We start from the raw sequence: 22,104 nt of genomic DNA, 5'->3' as shown, positions 1-22,104 counted from the left end.
CTGCTAAGGTGCCAACGCACTGCTGATTCCATACCTGAAGAGTTCTGAACTTCCACTGGCACAAAAGCACAAAAACTGTGTAGCAGGAGCTTCATGAGTGGGTTTCCATCACTGATCAGCTGCACCCAAGCCTCACTTCACCAAGTCCAACACCGAGCATCAGATGGAGCGGTGAAAAGAACACTGACACTGGACTGTGGGGCAGTGGACACATGATCTGTGGAGTGATGAACCATACTTCTCTGATTAGCAGCCAGATGAGTGAGTCTGGGTTTGGTGGACGCCGGCAGAACTTTACCTGCCAGATTGCATGGCACCATCTGTGAAGTTTGGTGGAGGAGGGATAATGGTATGGGGCTGTTTTTCAGGGTTTTGGGTGTCCCCTTATCGCCAATGAAGGTCAATCTTAATGCTTCAGCATACCGAGACATTTAGGACAATGCTCTGCTTCCAACTTTGTGGCAACAGTTTGGAGAAGGCCCTTTTCTATTCCAACAAGCATGGGCTTTAAGACATGGTTTGATGAGTTTGGTGTGAAAAAACCTGACTGGCCCACACAGAGCCGTGAACTCGCCCCCATTGAGCATCTTTTGGATCTTTTGGAGATTGCAAGCCAGGCCTTCTCATCCAAAGTCAGTGCCTGATCTCATAAATTTTCTACAGAATGAACTGGCACAAATTCCCACAAAAGCATTCCAAAACCTTGTGGAAATCCTTCCAAACAGAGTGGAGGCTGTTATAGCTGCAAAAGGAGGGCCAACTCCATATTAAAGTACATGCATTTGAATACAATGACAGTCCCTGTCGGTGTAATTGTCCAGCCACTACATACTTTTGTCCATATAGTTTATTACCTTAAAACTTGGCTATATTCCATTGTATGCATTGTAAATGCAACCCACTAATGCTATATTTCTGGAAAGGTAAAAGTCACATTATCTAAAGTGTACCTGATGTTACCACCTTTCACCACGGGTGCTGTCAAATCAACCAGAACCAAAATTTAAAGGACATTAAGTCTGAAACAGGAGGGTTGTGTGTGAGGAGATTACTGACTGTGCCTTTACAAAATGTTGGCCTGAGGTTTTCTATCATTTAATTTAGAAAACGCACAAACATCTCAGTCTCTTAGTATTGAACATCACAGAGTGTTTGTTTTACTAACTAGATTGCTTACTATTGTTTATTAAACTTTTAATTTTAGACTATTTCCAGTTGTTTTAAGGCTATGAGTGACAATGGGAGGAAGACAAACTGCCTTTTTTGGGCACAAACAAACTCCTTTGTGGGACAAACATCTGAAACTGTCAATTTTCAGGGAGGAGGCTGCTCTCAGAAGTACTCAGTGGAAAATTACTGAGGATCCATGTCACAACAGCAAGCAAAACAAACTCAGGTGTTGGTTTCTAGGACAGCTTGAATACACACGCAAAAAACCACACCATCTGCCCAACAAAAGGCGGTGTTCCAGACAAGAAAGCAATCCTTATTTTTATTGAAGACGTTAAAGAAATCCTGGACTTTCCTTTGGGGATTTTTTTAGAGGTGGTTATGAACACACGCCCCATAAACAGCTGGCGCAGATTTATAAATTTAGAAACAGACAGTCTCACCTTGTCCTGAACTGTAGATGGCCTTCACTGATTTCTTCACCTTCTGCAGAGAGGTTCGATCCTGGTCCAACGCCTGAGGACAGAGGAGGAGACGAGGATTTAAAATGTGTTTCATCCTTAAAGAGCATACTGGAAATATCAACATCAAAAGATAGTAAAGATCATTTTTAAAGTCTCTGATTTTATGCTCCAGTAAACTGGAGGAATTTAAGCGCATAGGAACAATATTTGCTCTGTAATTCAAAGCATGCATACCCCATAGAGCTAATGTAGACGGAGTACTCCTAATACAGTGCTTGACCTGAATGTGGCATAAATCATCATTTCAGCACGGCTGCAGCAAAGCCTTTGTGCTCTACTAGGCAAAGAAAACACACACTTTGTCTGATTTTACTATCGCAAGCAATTTATCTTTACAAGGAAACATTTAAACGCTGCAAAAATAAACACTGCCACTAGACTATTGTTATAGTGAGTTATCCGTCTCACTTCCACAGTTTCAGAGATCAACGTTCACAGTTCAAAGAATCAGGGAAGTTAAATAATGACCGGTATAAATAGAAACATTTCACAGACACGATATATCAGAGCACTCGTGGTTACTTATTTAACAATGCATTGCTATATTTAGTCCTACAGAGACACTTTAGACAACCACTGCACTGATTAAACAACCAGCCTCTTACAGATAACAGCTTTGCACATAATATAAAGTCATTATCATACACAACCCCCACACATAAGAGGAAAAATCAGATGTGTGTAACGCTAAACGTGCTCTCTTTAAGGAAAATTCTCAACAAACCATTATCAAGCAATCATCCAGCATGTATGAGTAATTACTGCCTGTTTGCCAAGTGCAAGCACAGTTCTATTGAGGGAGGCCTTGGTTTTCTTAAACACGTTGAGCCTTTAGACAAAGCGTGGCTCTAGATCTGTGGTTATTTATGTCTGATTTAATCATATTCAGTCCTGCCAAGTGGTGGTTCTAAAATAAGTCCAGTTCTGTTTCTACCTGTGTTTTCTTGTCACAGTGCAAAAATGTGTCTTTTCAAGTGCAAACATCAAACCCTGGGAAGTTGATTTTAACTCCTAATGCTGGCCTTACACCAGAGGACTTTGCTAAAACCCTTAAAAGACTCTAAAAAAAAACTACATGACTAGAATATGTTGCCTTTCGATATTATTTCCCATCATGCATCTGGTGGAAATTCACAACATTTTTTGAGCAGAGAACAAGATGTAGAAGGAGATGGAAATCGCATTTGAGTTAATCTGATGTTTTTAAATAATTTACATAGAGTAGAAACGAAAGGAAAGTTAAACACCGAAGCAACTTTACATCAGAATAAAAGTATCGTATGAAAAAGAGAGCCATCTCACCACGGAACCAAACTGATCAAGCTTTTACTTTGAAAATCCCAGTGGTGGTTTACTGTACCTGTCATGTCAGCCTGGAATGAACTGACAGACAAACACACAGGAGCAGAGATCTGACCGCAGCTCTGAGCAGAAAAGTTTTTCAATCTCTTGAGTTCTGAGCGGACTTTCAGCGGCTCTAGAATGATCTACGCTCACGTTCGTGTTTTGAAGCATGAAGTGAAATCATGTGCTCTTGCACAATGATGGCTCCCATTGGTCGTAGATGACAGATGCGTCACTGAGAAACACGATTTGCATACGACCAGAGTTAAGACTTACGACAATATCAGACATGTTTGATATTATCATAACACCAAGACTGAAGAAAGACTGCCTTAAAACCGCTAACGACTGAGACAACAGGAGCGAGCTGCAACTTCAGCAAGACTCCCATGATTTTACTCTGACTTTGGAATTTTGTCTGCAACTCTGAAATCGGAGGAAAAGTTGTTAGTTGTAGGGCCGCCTTAAAGTGTAAAATTAACTCCATTCTGAGTGAACTGGCCCTCAGTTTTGGGAGATACTCCAACTCTGCAGAGTCAGTTGATCTAAGCTCCAGCCACTGCCATTTCAGATCTTGGTTTTCCCATCATTCCCTTGGGCAGAGTGTTTAAAGTGTTTAAGATGCATTTTATAAGTTTAGGTGTGTTTAGATGAAGCATTTTGTACAGGGATCATTGTTGGGATTCCTTCACTCATGTTTCTGGTAGATTATTGTTGTTTTTAATGTTAGAAACTTCTGCACAGTGAGTGAATGCATCCACTGAGTTAGTGACCTCGATCTGTGGTAAAAAAAAAAAAGTTTTTCAACCAAGGATGGAGTACTGAGTTCAATCAAAGGGTGTTTGCTAGCTCTGCTCTGTGTCTCAACACTACCCTTGCCAGATGACACTCGTCTTTGCCACGTGTTCAATACAAGGTGGCAATCTTGATAAATTACGAACATTACAAACAATATGCCAATAAATTAAAGCATTCATACTTTAAATTGATAAAGAAAGACAATGTCATGTTAAAGTACATTTTAATGTGTAAAAAACAACGCTGTTATTGTTAAAGATAAACTCTACAACACAGCTGGAATATCACACAGAGGATTAGATAAACTCAGAAAAGATGTTAAATTTAACACTTTTTCATTTCTAATTAAAAATATCTAATTCAACTTGACTCGAGCCACATGACAGGTCACCAAGCGAACCTACATGCTCACTGACCAAAGAACTCCTACCTGTTTACAGGCAGCCGTCTGTTAGGATGGTTTGACTCATTAACATGAGTCTATCTGCTTACGGTGTGTTTTAGCCAATGTCTTGCTTGTCTCAAGTCCAAGGTAGTTAAACAGAGTCTGAATTTTGGCGAGAGACTGCAGAAATCGTGCACAAAATATTACGCTTTCTGCCACTCATATTGCAGGAAAGTGCCTGTGAATTTACAGTGCCCACATAGAAAGTACAGCAAACATTTGTGTGATCGAATACAGCACAAAGTGGTAACAAAAAGATTTAGGTCATGTACCAACTCTCTCTTATCCTATAGCCTTAAACTTGAACACTACAAGCCTTGATTATAATGTTACACCTCATAAATCATGCTACTTGTTAGAATAGAGTGGCTGGTCAAAATGTGTGGCAGGTAGATTTTTAAATCCACAAGCCACAGAGGCAGGTAGATGAGAAAGTTAAATTTCAACCCTGGTTATTGGCCATTATCAACGTGACAATTATAAATGCCAAAACATTTGCAGCTGCTTGTCACTTAATCTGAGGCATATGGCTGAGAAAAAACAGCAAAAAAAAAAAAAAAAATCCTACTCTCTTTCATTTTATGGTGTGTTATTTGACTGAGAATCTCATTCATACATCTATTCATAGGAGACTGATGCAGCAGTGGGAGCGATCTGGGGTTCAGTGTCTCGTCAAAGGACACATCAAACCCCAACTCTGAAAGACAGCAGACTCTACTGATCTAATGTCATTCAGGACACCCTCAACCTTTTAACCTTGCAAAGCAGATGGATACGCCTGTTTCTGTGTTTCTCACTGGTGAATTCATCTTACAAAGCTCCCGTCAGAGTCGTGACATAAGGAAGCAGTAACAAGATGCCAGTGCAATTATGGCGGAAGACATTAGCATCGATGCTGCCAAAGCACCAGTTTTATGAACTTTCATGAAAGAACAGCAGTGAGTTTTCTTTTCAGAAATGACAAAAGTCGTGTACTGACATGTCTACAGTTGCCATGGTTCATGTTATGCAGCTCTCTATGGATTTATTCCTCGGTCGCGGCTACATCACGTATTTTGTCTCTGATTGGCCAATAAAGATGCGGCAGGCAGAACGTTCATCCAATCACCCTCCGAGTTTTTTTTTTCAAAGCCTGTGCCCTTTCCCAAACGCTGTCTATGATGGATGTGTGAAAAAATCTATCTGGTGTGTCAGGTTACTAATCTTTTAAATTACAATGTGAAAAATAACAAAATCTTGCAGTAAGAGGCGCAGATGTTTGGGTCATGGCCCCATGTGCGTGAGTGGCCTGGGTTCCAGTCGGGCTTGTAGCCCCATTCTCGCATGCTCTCTCATCCCTATTTCCAGCTCTGCTCCTTTATAAATAAAGAACTAAAAATCCCAGTTAAATTTTTAAAAAGTCTTGCGGCAAAGTGAGCTTTTTGTAATTTGTAAATGACTCTATGTTGTCCATATATTCACCTAATTGCAGAGAATTAATTGTTGGCTGCTGAAAACTTCCTGGGGGAAGACCCTCAGACTCCTCTCCTATTAACTGTACCTTGCTTTGATGAACGGGGGTTAAGCTTTCAAAACCCCCCCATGCTGGCCACTTTTCCCACAGGCTGACTCCATATGTCTGTAGAAAGCCTTGTAATAACCTCTCTTTAATAATAAAACACGGTGATAACAAGGGAAGATTTTGCCATCAGTGAATCTGAACCTTCTCCTTACCAAGACAGAAACGACTTCAGTCTTTCTGTTTTTGGGTGACAGATTTCATATGTATATGAGTATACCTATACTCATATATTCAGCAACTGTGTGATCATATCCATCATTGTTATCAGGTCATTTAACAGCCCTTTGTTGTTTTTATGGTAAAATGAACCACCCACATTTCTCATATAATGAATGTTTAGTTAAGAAAAAATAATTACTCATAAACATACACTTAGAGACACTGTATCCTAACAGCTCCCTCACATCTAATTTATCTAGTAAAGACTAATCAATAGTCCTCTATCCAAACTCACGCTGGTAAGAAAACAGAACCCACTTTAATTTGGCCCCCATTCCTATCAGTCCAAAATTGTATCTAATTAAGTGATAAATCCCTGAAGTACTCCAGCAATGTGAGTTTTTAGTCAATTACCTATTGTATTATACCCTCACTACCTCTGGGATAAAATGAAACAAAGATGGTTGTTAGCTAAGAAAAAATTAGACTTCAGTGCCACTGGAACCTCCAAATCTGTTTAGAACTGGGAAAATGCAGCAATTACGGCAAAACTGGGGTCAAACATTCAAACCTGCTGTGAGCGAAACAACCTGAAGACTTTTATCAAATCACCCGTCATTCTTAACAGCATCTGTCTGTGGGATAATGTGTATATTTTCAGCAAAAACTGAGATCATTAAGAGACTGGTCGGTTCAGAAAAGAGCATACAAAGAACAAAAATGCACATAAATTACCTGTCTCAGCCATGGGATTCTTAATTTAAGACAGTAATGATGGGTTTTTAAAGTAATTTATTCAGACAGCCCACACATTTCTTATCTATCCCATCTTAACCAGAGGGAAGGGAACCATAACTCTGCCATGTTTTCTCATAATGGATGATAAACACCAGCAAAACCACCATTACACCAAGGTCAGTCGGTTAAGAGCAGAAGCACACACACATACAACAGTGGGCTAATTAAATTTCACAACATAATTAAGCTGTCCTTGCCCCCCCTGGACACTTTTACATGGCTCTTCCCCGGTTAAGGCAGCAGCAGTTTGTCGCCGCGGGGCCCTTTCTGCCAGGGACGAGCCCTTTGATCCCCCTGCACATGGGAACAGAATGCCTCCCTGCGCTGCCTCATTATTTAGCCCTGTGTCTGTTTGGCTAAGCAGCAGCCCAAACAGCTTTTAGCTGATATGGAATTTTAATAGCAACATTATCTTGGCCAATATTGTCTCTGTATATGATATTATCCTGATAACTACCATAATGAAACCCCCGGGTGGTTTGAAAACAGTTTTAATTGGGGAAGCTTGTCTAACTGGAGAGGAAGTTGTTGAGCTAAGACATTAAACTTATGTTGAGTTAGGCTAACAGGCAGCTATCAATCAGCACTACAAGCTAGTGAGAAAAGCCTCAAAGCTGCTGTTTTACTGAGAGCAGTTTCTTCTAAGGTTGTCAAAACGCTCTATACTTGGATGCTAATTGATACCACTTCAAACAATACAACTCCTGTTATTGTCATGAGATATATCTATCAAAGAGTACCCGCACAGGAAACATTTTTATAATACATATTATATATAACTTTATTTCTAAAGTTGTTAGCTGTTATTTACATTACAATTTCAAATCACCATTATTATTCAGTGAACTTTTATGGCATTTAAAGCATCTGCAAGCATTGCCAAAGCTTAAAAATAAATATATACATGTTATATTTCACTCAATAACAGGAAAAAATAGTATTATAATATGTATGTATATCAAAAATCTAGGTTTAAGATTACACATCACAGCTTGAAATTAAATATTTTCACTTAATATACAAATTTTATATTTAAATTAATATTATTTTTTGAATATATATATATATTTATATCTATCTATCTATCTATCTATCTATCTGTCTATATATATATATATCACTATTGGTGTAAAGTTTGTGTTTACCTATGTGCATACTTTTATAATTATGGCACATTTTTATTAATTCATTGTCATGCTTACTCTTGTGAGTACTTTTTTTTCTTTCTTATACATTTAATTGTCTCTTATTTGAAACAAACAAAAAACTCAAATGCTCACAGTGGAGTTTATAAGTAAATTTTGCAATTGCTAGTAAACGTATATTTTTATTAAAAGAACCAAACATTAAAGCATTATATGTAGTTCATAAGACAGTTATCTTGGAGAGGAGTTAATCCATCCAAATGCAGACAAACTACTGCACATGTCTAAATTGCACTAAAGCATTGGCAATCTTAAGACAAAGGTTTTCCTGCAATTTTTGACATTTGAAAACAATAAGTTACCCAATATTGGGTAAAGAAGACTTGTTTAACCTGGCCATGGTATCAAAAGAGGTATTGATTTTGTCTAGTCTTTACTAATCCTTCCATTCATCCATCCATCTACTTTTGCTTATCCGCAGAGGCAGCAGGCCAAACTCTTGCTGAGGGATTGTGAGAGACTATAGATAATCTCCCCAAGCGATTCCTAGGTCTGTGCCTTGGTCTCCTCTGAGTTGGGCAGAAGACCTCCACAGGAATCCAGTCAGGAGGCATTCTAATTAGGTGCCTGAACCACCTTAACCGGCTTCTTTTGCTGTGAAGGAGCAGTGACTCTACGGAGCTCTTCATCCTGTGTCACATTTCTTTGCTTGAACTCGGGATCTCATTCTTTCAGTCGTTACCCAGGGTCTATGATCACAGGTGAGGGTTACTACTGTCATATCAAAGTCAAAATTCTAGTATCATAACAACTAGGGGTGGGCAATAAATCAAGGGTACTCAGTGTCTCGCAGCTTTTGCCATGTCAGATGTATTAAATGAATACATCGCAACCACCAAACTAAATTACGTGGTAGTTTTATGCCGTCAGAATGCAATTCTCTCTGGAGTTTTGCTTCTTCCACTGTCTCCTCACACCTCTCTCACAGCAGACAGCATGCTCCCTGCCCATCTAGACAACTCTCCTCCACCCATGTGTGTTATTGTATCAGAAGAAGAGGGAGAAGCAAGAGAGAGCAGCTACACAGCCAAGGCGAGTGTTTAAAGACAGCAGTTTGAGATGGAGATGGACGATTAGGTGCAAAAGAAAGACAGACAGCCCTGGATCTGTCATCTTGCAGTGGTTTGGATTTGAAAAGGAAGATGTCAAACAAAACGCGGTCATCTGTATAATATGCCTCAAGTTTACAGCTGCAGTAACAGAACACACAGGTTAAGACATGGCTCCAGTAAGTGTTGTTGAATAGCCAGGATTTAGATATCTCAAACAGACAATGGATGCAAAGTAGGACACAAATTTTTCTACAACTCCCTGCCACAGTTGTACATGTCAGTAAAAGGAAAGGTGGCCTATCAGCTCAAAAATATGACCCAGTTCTCCACAACGATGGATCTGTGGTCCAGCAGAACCTGTGAGCCTTATCTCTTCCTGACAGTACATTAGGGCTGAACAATTTTCAAAAATAATCTTATTGCAATTTTTTTCCCCGATATTATGATTACGATTTAATATGCGATAATTATTAGGTTCCTCGACATATGTATTTTTGAACAAATTTAAGCAATAAATCATTCTATATTATAACCCACATTCAGCCAGGAAGACTCATCATACATTTTGCCATTTTATTGCAAAATGGATCTCGACAGTTTAACTTGGCGGAGAAGGCTCTGCTGGTATAAAGATGCTCCTTGGGTTAGTCAAGCAGTATTCCCTGACTTTCCAGGGAGCACATGGCTAGAAACCCTCATATAGATAGGTATGACAATGACAATGTGTACTGAAAACAATGAATTTCAAAGGCAATCAAATCCATAGTAGCATGGATCTGAATACGAGAGTGCAATAAGCTTTAAGCTATCAAGGAGGCAGCTGGGGTGGGGGAAGTGAAGCTGGCCATAAGCTGACTGCAGCTGGGGGTATGACTTACATGAACTAATGCTAAGCTTCATCAATATTAGACAGAATTAAGTACTAATTTTTGCTCATATTGCAAATTTGATAGCAAATACTGATTGAAAGGATTATCATTTTTACGTCACTCATGTTGACTAAGCCATAACAGACATAAATTGACACTTGAATGTCTGCATAATGTGCATAAAATCTCTGCTGCTGCAAAAAATGAAAGGATTAGAATGCTATTTTGAAAAATTTCAAGTTAAAAAAATATTGCAACTTCTGAGATTTGTAAACTGCAGCAGGCCATACTGCGATTTAATCTAATTTGTGATTAATTGCCCAGCCCAACAGTACATTACATCGACAACTGGGAGCCATGACAGACATTTTTCATTCTTGCCAATTCTTGCAATAACAAATCAAACCACAACCTCATCACTCAGCTCAAATGTGTCTGCAGTAAACACCTCACAATTAAATCAGTGATGTTCAGCACTGTTCAGGATGAAGAGGATGTAACAGAGGCTGAGGTGGCAGATTGACTTCTGTAGGGCTTGAGTTGAGAGCAGCTGGCACCGCCACCCAGGGGTCAAAGATAATCCACATGCAATTAAATTTTCAGTAGAAACATTAAAAATGATTTACACGTTTGCTTTTTTTATTGGTGCATGTATTTAATCTGATTCACTAAATCTTTTATCTTTTAGAAAACATATTAGAGAGGATTACTGATAAATTTTAACATATGGGCAGTATTTCAATCATAAACGGGATCAATGAAACTTGGAGTTTTTGTGCGTCAAAGCTGTTATCTCACAGCTCTTTAGAAAGAAAAAAAATCAATAAAACAACACCGACTTGGCACAAGGTCTCTGCAAATCTTTGGCAACAGTCAAGAACGCATCAAAACCCTTCTCTCCAAGAGGCAGACAACTATTGAATATAGTCGACGGATTGTTTTCATCTGCCAGGAACCAATGGAAAGCTCCAATTCAACCCAACAGGGGATTATCAATGTGACAATGCCAAAACATCTGCAGCTGCTCGTCTCTCAGTCTGAGGCATATGGTCAATTTATTTAATGACACTGAGAAAAAGGAGCTACAGTCTTTCATTTGACTGAGAAATATCTTTCCTGAATGAGCCATTTGTGCTGTTAGAGTCAACACGTCTGTGTCAGAATGCTTTCAAGTGGATAGAAACGGAGGCAGAGAGGTGGAGGGCGGTGACCACGCATGGGACCTCAGCAGGAACAGATTTTGCAAGCAGCGTGAGCACCAAGGTCATAAAAGTCCTTTTAAAGTCAATAAAATGTTGAATTCATAATTCGGAGGGAATTTAAGCATTTTTGATGTTTCAATCCGTTGAAACATCATTATTGAGGTTAAAAAGCACTTATAAAAGCATCCAAAAAATCCATTATAAGGAAAGTAAATACTAAGTCTTTTTATAGCATTGATCCATCAACTGCATTGGTAAAATAATCAGAGGAAAAACAGCATTCTTTTGTGTAAAACTCAAACAAAAACAGTTTAATGGAAGAGAGGTTTGTTTTTTCAGCAATATAGACTAACAGATGGAATTAAGACCTTTTTAAACTTTTTAACTCAAGCTTAATTTTACTTTTCCACCCCTAAACAACAAAAATGTGTCTTTAGCAGTAGCAATAAGGAGTAAGAAAATGGATCAATTCCAGCAAAATGTAATGACCCCCACCTCTATCCACAGTGTCGTTAATTGCTTGTATGGCTGGGCAATTAGTCGATAATTAGATCAAATCACGATATGTCCTGCTGCAGTTTTCATATCACAGAAGGTGAAATATTTCTTTAACCTGAAATTTGTGTCAAAGATTCAGCAGAGATGCTACACATTTCATGCGATCATTTAAGTCCCATCTTTTTAGAACAGTTTACAAAAAATCCTCCCTGTAATACAACAATTCATATTGAATTTGCAATATGAGCCAATATCATCACAATTAGCTAGTTTTTCTAAATTGTTCAGCCCGTGTTTAACATAATATTATGTTGTTTTTAATACAGATTGATTTATTGCTTGCGTTTGTTAGAAAATACATAAGATCAAAGATCAAATCATAAATTGCAATATTGGGGGGAAAAAATGTCATTATATTATTTTCCCAAATCATTCGGCCCTAATTGCTTGTGTAATGCTCAACCTGCAGCTAAGGATGTAACAGTAACCAGTATCACTACCACTAACCGTGGTAAAATTCGAGACGGTTAGTATTACCATTTCACATTTTAATTACCGTTAAAACCGTGTTTGATTACCGCACTTTGAAAACTCACGGTGATACTGCTCAATTCTTGGAGAAGCCGCAGCGCTCTCTGGCAGTAATGCAACTTCATGGATGCCAGCTGCCATTAAACACCATAGAAGAAGAAGGAGCAGCGCTCTCTGAGACTCTGGTGTGCGTGGCAGTTTGAAAACATGGCGAGAGAGAGAGAGCGAGAGAGAGTGAGAGAGAGTGAGAGAGAGCGAGAGAGAGAGCTAGAGTGTACAGAAAGGTACATGAAACAGTGAAAGTGTTCTTTCTGTACCAGTTTTTCTTAGATCTGTAAGACTAGATCTAGTCTTGAGCCCTGAATGTAAAGAAAAGTATTCTTGGATCTTATCTACAATTTGCAAAAAGTGCAGCTACCTCTTATGGCCATAAGGTGCCAACTTTAATGCACATCTGTATGTTTGATGTTAATATTTTAATGTTCTGCCAACAAAGTACATTGTGTGTGTTATTTTATTTTATTAAAAAAAAAACTTGGTTAAATGATTTCAGTGTGTGTATACGTACTTTTTGCACATTTCAACAATACCGTGATGATAATAATAACTGTGATAACTTTGGTCACAATAACCATTATGTGAAATTTTCATATCGTTACATCCCTACCTGCAGCAATACAACTTCCTTCTGATGGTCTTACCAGCTAATGGAGGTTATAAAGAATACCTGGTAAAAAATTCATTTAATTGCATAATCAGGCCAGCTGAAAGCTTCTCAGGAGCTCAAAGCATGCATGCATTTACATCTTATTTCAGAACAACCAGTATAATTAGCTGATCAATATTATTCATGCTGCATTCAATGCTGACATGCTAAAGTGAGTAGAGATAAAATGCAGTAATGCAAAACAGTATTGCAAAAAGCAGTACAGGACCAAGGTCTGGAATATGCTTCCATTCCTGACCTGACCTGAACATCATTCAAATCTAGTGAGCTCAATTTTTTTTTTTTTTTTTTTTTTTATTTGCAGGAGAATCTGTCAGCTACTTCAAGATGCATGTGATAGTTAAAAGCAAAAGACAGGACCATTATACGAAGCACTCCATGCACAGCCCATCAGCTGCTGGTTGGTTTCAGAAAAGGTGACATCTGGAAAGAAATAGTCGGCCACTCAGTGAGTGTGATTTTAATTTAAACATGTTGCACTTGTAGCTTCTTCAGATTCAATTTGCATGCAAATCTAAAGGATCTCCAAGTGAAAATAAAAGTACATTTATTTTCAAAGTGGGGCAGATTATTTTTTCCAAAAATAGTAATTTTGTTTTAAAACCTGCTCAATGAAGCACCAATGAAACTGTCCGTAAGGATTAAACATATGACTAATGCTTTAACTTCATGTTTTATTTTAGTACACCACCTAATCTTGACTAATAAAGGTAGAAGTAGCTGTATCTGTATTTATAATTCATTCTGTCCCTTATTAGCAAATTCAGATCTTGTTACAGCTTGTGTTTAGTAGTTTATTTGCTGGAGCAGAAATGACAGAGATCTTTAGATCTATTGCAGTTCAGCATCTCAGAAACCAGTTGGGAGTCTCGTAAATCATTTAATTTCTCAAAGACATTGGGAGCAACCTTCACTAAAAATGCCAGAAATGGACCGAGTCATGAGAATTATTTATCGTTTTATTTTTGTTTTGTTTTGTTTTTTTCATGTGGAAATGTGAAAAAAAAATGGCTCAACAAAGACAGAGAACAATTAACTGAGATAAAAACTGCAGAAGGTTTAACTGCAAAACAACTGAAGCATTTAGAGTTCCTTTCTCTCCACTGTTGAGATTTATTGCATAATTGTACACTGCATATCTTGGTGTGGTGAGGTTCAGTCAGACAAAACAAGACTTTTGGGGATAACAACTAGGAGTGGTGGACAAAGTAGCTGTCAAATGGAATTTTCAGACTTTAAGAAAGTAAAAATAAAATACAAACTGTTACTTGCATCCCTACCCAAGGAAGGAAAATACCACAAGCCATTAAAGTGTAACCCGTGTGGTCAATAGCTGCTGACTTCCTGGTTTCCAAAGAGCCACACAAACACAGAGTCGTGCCCAAGAGGTCAGAGCGTCTGGGGGAAATTGGAAGGTGACTGGGCATGACTGACTGGAGGCTGTCTCAGCTTCACGCTTCCTGCCTTAGGTCTTATCCTCCCTCAGCAGCCCTGCCATTTCCTCTGCAGCCGTCCTTTGACAGGAAGCAGGAAGCGGCCAGGCTTGTCAGTGTCCTGTCCCGAGTCGGGAGCACTCAGTCTAATGACACCAAGTGCTCCCCGCTGACAGCTGGAGAATCAAAACAACACACTGTCTGACTGACTAGGAAGTTTTTTTCTTAATTTGCTGAACCACTCATGAGGTTCTCGCTATGCTGCCTTCATAGACGTCAATCATCTTTCCTATTTCCTCCCTGGACTCATCTTCCTCAGCTCCACACTGAGCAGATAACTTCAGGGCTCAGAGCAGTCGAGCTTGCACTTATTTGAGAAGTCATCTCATTGTATCAGTCCAACAAAGAGTAGACTTTTAAATACAACCCCAATCCCCAAGTTTCGAGTTTCTTTGAAAGCAGCAGCTTGGGCAGCGGCCGCCATCTGATCACGGGACGCCGGGGTGTGTGTGCAAGGCCGGGCGTCCACGGCTCTGTTACACCTTTGTGTGAACTGCTCATTGCGGAACAGAGACGGGCATTCCTGTTCGCCTTTATTGCAGAATTTCTGTGTAAAAACGGCTTCTGAAACCTCTGTATACTTTCCAGCATTGATAGTTCCTTTCCAGATGTGTAAGCTGCCCACACCATAGGCACTAATGCAACCCCATACCAGAGATGCAGGCTTTTGAACTGTACGCTGATATCAAGCTGCATCCCTGGTTTCCAGCAAGACTTTCAAATTCTAATTCATCTGACCACAGAACAGTTTTCCATTTCACCTCACTCCATTTTAAATGAGTTTTGGCCCAGAGAAGACAGAGGCATTTCTGAACAGTGTTCACATATGGCTTGTTTTTTGCATGATAAAGCTTTCACTTGCTTTTGTGGATGTTACGACAAACTGTGTTGACAGATAATGATTTCTGGAAGTCTTTCTGAGCCCATGCAGTGATTTCCAGTACAGAAGCCAAGAAATGCCTGATGACTCAGACTTAACAAGACTGGCATATCAGAACTTTGACATCCTGACCTGAAATAAACAACATGTATCCTGACACTGACCAGAAGGAAAACATTTTTCCCTCCTATTCATATACAGCAAAGATAGCAAGCTAAAACACATAATCAGGCTACTTTTCTAGACCTGTTATTAATTAGACAGCCAGTCAATATTGTTCTCTTCTTGATACAAAAGAAACAGCCCACAATCGCTGCTCCTTTTTTCCTTTTTTCAGAGCACAAGACCACTTGGATCACATACAGCACTTCTGATCCAGCCATAAGGCACTGGTTCAATAGTTCTTTGAAAATGTATTGTTGATATAACCAAAAATTGCATGTTCATATTCTAAATTAGTGATGTTCCCAGGCGGCTACTTTCCTTTCCAGCTAAACAGGATTTTATGTTGCATTTAACCAACTAGTCTAATGTGAAAAAGCTCAGAAAACAGTCTAAAACATCACATGGTTGTTGTGTCAGTGGGTGTGATTTCAAGCTGTACACACTGAGTAAAGCATGGCTAAAGTTAACAGCTAGCTCCCCCAGCCTTTGTTCCTTTCTGCAGATTAATAACATGTTAAATGTGGTTACTCATCACTTTGGCTGAGTGGTTATACATGAGTATTACCCTCAATAGCCTGCATACAACTTTATCTCCACCTTTTGTCCAAAATACTGCCAATACTGCATTGTTCTTACAACATGCCACCTGCTAAGATGCTCATTAGTTTCATTCAGGAGAGACCCTGGGCGAGGTACTTGCAGCAAGGCAGCAGCAGTTTATTGAAGCTACAGTGGATTCTACTGGTTGAAGGCTTTGCTACAGTTTTAAAAGACCATTTGACAGGGATTTCAGGCCTGTTTATTTATATTTTTGAGATATGTTTTTGGGCTTTTTATGCCTTTATTAAGAGAGTAAGACAGTGGATAGAGTCTGAAACAGGAATGAGAGAGTTGGAAAAGACACGCAAAAAAGGAGTCACAGGCCGGCCATGAACCCAGGCTACCCACACACATGGGGCAAAACCTAACTGCTTGGCCATTTACAACCCCAGGCTTGTACACCGAAACACTTAATCAGTCCTAATCCAAGCATACTAACATCTGGTTTTTAATGGACTACCGCTGCTCTTTCGCTTTTGATCCCTGTGGCAAGTTTGGTTTGAAAACTCTGGTAAAGGTTTGTAAGTTTTTAGGCTTTGGTGCTTTTTAAATAGATCATTAAAATAGCAGACACTGCATCTTTTACAAGCAAGTACTATCAAACAGTGTCAAAATATTTAAAAATCTGGCACCCTCAGTCAGGATTGCAGCATCTTCCTGCAACTTTGATAAGAAATCTGGTCAGTTTAAGTAACCACGTGTCATTAAAATGTCAATCATTTCCTGGAGGATAAGGGCCACTGAGCATTAAGTCCTTAATGTACCACACAAGCTTTCTTTGCTTCTCTAGTCTAATAAATAAACAGCTGTTGAAAGCAACCATCACAAATGGAATCAAACTCTGTGGGAAACAAAAGGATAAGCTAGGTCAACATCTAATGAAATAGGTTTGATAGTTTAGCGTTAGCCACATATCATTCCTCTGTTATCTACAGTAAATATGGTCCTTTCTGGCTCCAGAAAGCCAACACAGACGCTGTCAAGTGCTAAAGTCAACTTAAAAATGGGTGACTTCATTGTAGCTACATCCATTATGTGTATAATATGCTCCTTACACCTCCTCCCTCATTCCTCCTCCTCGTCATTTGGCATCACACCCTACGACGGCTGTGTTGTTACCAAGGAGATACAATCCGGCTGTCTCACGCACCGGCTCCACATTCTTCACCATCGAGCCTGTGGGAAGCTGCACTGACAAACTCTCCAACTCTTTGTCAGCTGTGCCACAGTGGCAAATTTGACTCTTCACACTGCAGAGATTTGGACACAAGTTCTCAGATTCACTAGTATGCAAATGAATTCCCTCGAAGAAGAAAACAGGAAAGGGCACAATTATCAGAGGACTTCCCCTAAAGCCAGTGAGCTGTGGTAAAAACATTCGTAGTGGTGCTTTTTTGGGGGGAAAGTGACAGACAGGATTAACAATTTTAACATTCTGGTTTATTTCTGCTTTCTTTTCAACACTGCAGTCTCACTTCCTCATTCCTGGAGCACAAATATATATCAGCAGCTCTTTAAGGACACTAACAATCCTTAAAAGAATAAGTCATTAAAGCTTTTTTTTAAGGTTGTAGTGTCGTTTTTTTGTTTGTCAAGTCATTTTGTGTGTCTGTCTGTCGAGTCCATGTGGCATGACTCAAGCAGGAAGGGTGGGGAGCCGTTTTCATTGGCAGGAAACAAATGCACATCCCTTTCTCTGGGCCTGCAGCCGGAGAGAGGCCTTCAGCTCTCCAAGTGGAATGGGAAAAATGAGAGGATGTAACATTTCCAAAAGCAGCTGAGGTCGGATGGCCTATTTCTTTCTCACACGCACAGATGGAGGGAGAGTGATCGACTGCCATTGGTTTTGGTTTTGGTTAAGAGGTGTCTCAAAATGACTACATGACTGATGTAGTGTGTCTTAAATGGTTAATAAAATGGCAGGGATTTAAAGCTGTTGGGGATCCCAAACATCAGTCAACAGTGAGTGGTCCTTTATGATTGGATGGAAGAGGTTTGAAGCTCTGACCAAGAATTTTAGCTCATCAGACACCCACAAACACATTTTCGACTGGGTCTCTTGATACGGAGTGAAAATATTGCAAAGGGTTTGCCAAAGTCAGGATCCCGCAATTAAAGCTCTCTTTCGTCCACTCTTTTCTTAACTACCTCCCACCATCTACTAAAATATCTTTACTGGTCTGGGACACAGTCAAAGACAGACATAGTAATTTTAATTCTGAAAGGCTGAATGACAAAGCAGTTCTGAAATGGCTCAAACCATCATTTCAACATGTTTGGAGCCTTCATCCCTTAACAAACAACATACACAAACATCCTCACAAAACCATAGTTTCAGACTTTGTCACAGCTCCAGCGATTCAAACTATATCAGTATTGATACCACAGCAACAAAAATACAAACCCAGACAGCCAGTATTGGATAATCTTAATTACCCACAATGCAGTCGAACTCCTGCACATTGTTTAAGTGTTTTTACATCCACAACAGTACCAATACCAAAACAGGTGGGGTTCTGAGTTGAAACTGAGACATTTTACCATTTCCTGAAAAATACTGGCTCATTTTGAATTTGATGGCAGCAACGAATCTCAAAAAAAGTACGGACAGGGCCGTGTTTAACCTTTGTGTGGCATCACCTCTTCTTTTAACAACAGTCTGTAAACAGACGGGAGATGAGGAAAGAAGCTGCTGGAGTTTTGGGGATGAATGTTGTCCCATTCTTGTCAGATGTTGGAATCTGGCTGCTCAACAGTCCTGGCTCTTTTTTGCCAGATTATTCTTTTTTGAAGGTTTATTTTGGGCATTTTTGTGCCTTTATTTGATAGAGGAGGATAGTGATAGAGTCGGAAACAGGGATGAGAGCAGGGGAGAGGCACGTAAAGGGCCTCAGGTCGGATTCGAACCCGGACCGTCCGCATACATGGGGCGCACCTAAACCACTTGGCCACCTGCGCCCCCAGATTTTTTGTTTTACGATGACATGTTTTCTGTTGGTGAAAGGTGTGGACTTCAGGTAGACCAGTTGAACTCTTCCTCTGTGAGGCCATGCTGTTATGATGGATGCGTTATGTGGTTTAGTATAGTCTTACTGAAAGAAACGTCTGGATTGAAGCATATGCTGTTCTAAAGCCTCTGCATACTTTTCAGCATTGATACAGCCTTTCCAGGTGTTTAAGCTGCCCACACCACAGGCAATAATGCAAACCCATACCATCAGACTTGCAGGATTTTGAACTATGCGCTGAAAACAAGCTAGATGCTCCTTCTCCTCTTGAGTCCACAGGACATGGCATCTGTATTTCCCAAAAATAATTTCCAAGTTTAACTCATCTAATCACAGAACAGTTCTCCATTTTGCCTCAGTCCATTTTAAATGAGTTTTGGCTCAGAGAAGACAGAGGTGTTACAGCATCATGTTCACAAACTGCAAACTGTGTTGACAGACAATTATTTCTACAATTGTTCCTGAGCCCATGCAATGTTTTGCGTTACAGAATCATGCAGGTTTTTTTAATGCAGTGTCACCTAAGGACCCAAAGATCACAAGAGTCCAGTGCTGACCTACAGCCTTGTCCCTTGTGCACAGAGATTTCTCCAGATCCTCAGAATCTTTTGATGATATTATGGACTGTAGATGGTGGGATATTCCAAGTCTTCACAATCTTAAGTTGAGATACATTTTTCTGAAATTATTCCACAATTTTCAGACACAGGTTTTGCTGATTGCTGAACCCCTGCCCAACTTTACTGCACTGATATTTGTTATGAAAGGGTAAAATGTCTCAGTTGCAACACGTTGTCTAGTTCCATGGTGAACAAAATATGGGTTTATGAGATTTGCAAATCTTTGCATTCTGTTTTTTACATTTCATACAGTGCCCCAACTTTTTTGGAATTATATTGTACTTTGGTAGTCTTCTACACTTTTGGTGATAAATATCCTCGCTTAAAACATGTGTTATTAATTGTAGTGTTGAACATTTTGGCAGCCTTTGTATACATTACTGCTGAGCTTTCTCCAGAGCATATTAAGTGCTTTTGGATGAATTTACTACTTTTCAGGAAGCATTTGTTTAAAAATTCCTTTATAAAGACTTAAAGCTTGCATGATATACTGTCAGCGGTCTATAAAATTGAATAATGAATCAAGTTTATGAGGTTTTTATTGCAGCAGATACATCGCTGTGATAATTTGCCTTTGCCAGAAGGTATTGGCATGAATGATCATAGCTGCTGTTGATTTATGTTCTGGTGGGAAAGCTTGGCTATGGCATATAGCATGTTTTTAATACAAGAAACTTTTACAGTTTATGAAACTTTCCTTCCTTTTCTCTGATGTCTTAGCAGGAGATCACAATATGAGGTTGACTGATGTGTAATCAATGAAACCTCAGGTGTGCAGGCATAGTTGCTGCTAATGTCAGCGTGCTCACATGCTCTCTAGGTATTGTTGAACTACAAATGTTTATCAGACTTTTTTCCCCATTCCTTACCATCTTAGACCTGTTTATTTTTGTGTTAAAAGCTGGTAAGAAGCACTAAGTACAACGCGGCTCACAGGAATGACTATAATTTGGAGGTCTTCAACTAGACAATGATTGTAATCTAGGGAGGGGCAAGACTCAACTACAAAACTATAAGACTGGATCCTTATTAGTTGGCACTTGATATTAACATCTTTATAAATAGGCCCTAAAATGCTTGTTGACTACTGTGTAAAGCTGGCCACCAGTCATTTGTTGGGACTCTAGCTCTAGTTAACAGGTCTGCTCTCCCTGCTCTACTGCTCAGATGTAAACCAGCAGAGTGGATGGATGGCATCTCCTAAGAGCAAAGCTGTTTGACGGTCTTTTGAGTTTGACAATAGAGATGAAGTAGTGAATGGGCTGAGTCAGTGAAAGTGGCATAAAACTACTAGACAGGAGCAATGTGTACCCACAGTCAGCACAGGCATATGGATGCGAAGCTGTAAGCAGGACTGAAGTCTGGAGGCCATGGTGCCCCCGATGTTGACCACCTTTAGCTCACCACATCTCTTTCTAAAGGTCCATATAGCCTACAGAATGTAGGACTACATTTTTAGGCAAAAATATTAGCCATTAGCACCAGTTAGCACATGCTGTTTGTAATGATACCAGAGTGAAGAAGATTAGCCTGCCAATAGCATAACTTGTGACAGGATCTATGTCCAAATACAGTTTTAAGAATTAAGTGAGCCGATGGCATGTGATGAGTCCACTGACTGTAGAAAGAATTGGACAAACCCCGTGTGACGTCAGCTGTCTGCTCACAACAGGCAGACTCAAACAGATCTTGAAGCCAATCCGCGGAGGCTTCCATATTGAAATCGCGGTCTCAGCTGAACTTTGGATCACCCCAATGGCTGGCCCACTAAGCCAAACTTCCTGTCACCTAGCTAGCATTCCGGTTGACAGAAACGTAGCTTCTGCCTGTCAAGCTATCTGTCAATCAAATGAGATGCTTCAATCAGTGCACGGTGAGGTTTATCCTGCTACAAAAAAAAACCACCCCCTGTACAGTGAGAGCACATGAAGACATTAGCTAATGAGACATGTTTGGTTTTTTTGAACCAGGCTGTAAACCAGTTTATTTCTAGTGTAAAAAACGGCTTTTTAACAGGTGTTCAGATGGGACTTCCGGTGTTCCTGCAGCCAGCCTCAAGTGGGCACTCGCTGTATTGCAATTTTTTGCACTTACGCATTGGCTTCATTTTTCAGGACTGGAGGTTGCCGCCTGGTTGAGTCAGAGAAAAAGCCACTGTCACGGCTCACAACAGCTGTAAGAGCGGCATAGACGCATAAAGGAAGAGCAGCTGAACTACGAGCTAGCTCATTTGCAGCATAAACTTGCAATCTATCAGCTTTTCCAAACTATTTCACCAGAGTAATTTGTCCAAAAAAGATAAATACAATCACATTAAAACCTTAAATTTGTCTTTTACTGTAACAGAAAAAAAAAAACTCTCACATTAAGTTAATATATTTTCCATTTCCCAACAAGACAGTAAGCCTACAGTGTATTCATATTTCATCCAACATTAACAAACAAACAGCTGCCG

At 39.7% G+C, this 22,104-nt stretch overlaps 1 protein-coding gene across 3 annotated transcripts in view; it reads right to left on the bottom strand.

The window, feature by feature from the left end:
* The window catches only part of asap1b (ArfGAP with SH3 domain, ankyrin repeat and PH domain 1b), a 132,177-nt gene that overhangs the window by 85,717 nt on the left and 24,356 nt on the right, over positions 1 to 22,104 (bottom strand). For all 3 annotated transcript variants that reach the window (XM_041814115.1, XM_041814113.1, XM_041814114.1), the window contains exon 2: positions 1,614 to 1,686. In XM_041814115.1, the coding sequence (XP_041670049.1) occupies positions 1,614 to 1,686 (73 nt within the window). The remainder of the gene's footprint in view (positions 1 to 1,613; positions 1,687 to 22,104) is intronic.

Source organism: Cheilinus undulatus, linkage group 19 (genome assembly GCF_018320785.1).
Source record: "Cheilinus undulatus linkage group 19, ASM1832078v1, whole genome shotgun sequence".
Lineage (NCBI taxonomy): Eukaryota > Metazoa > Chordata > Actinopteri > Labriformes > Labridae > Cheilinus > Cheilinus undulatus.
Note: the sequence above shows the minus strand (reverse complement) of the source record. Positions and strands in the feature narration are given on the sequence as shown.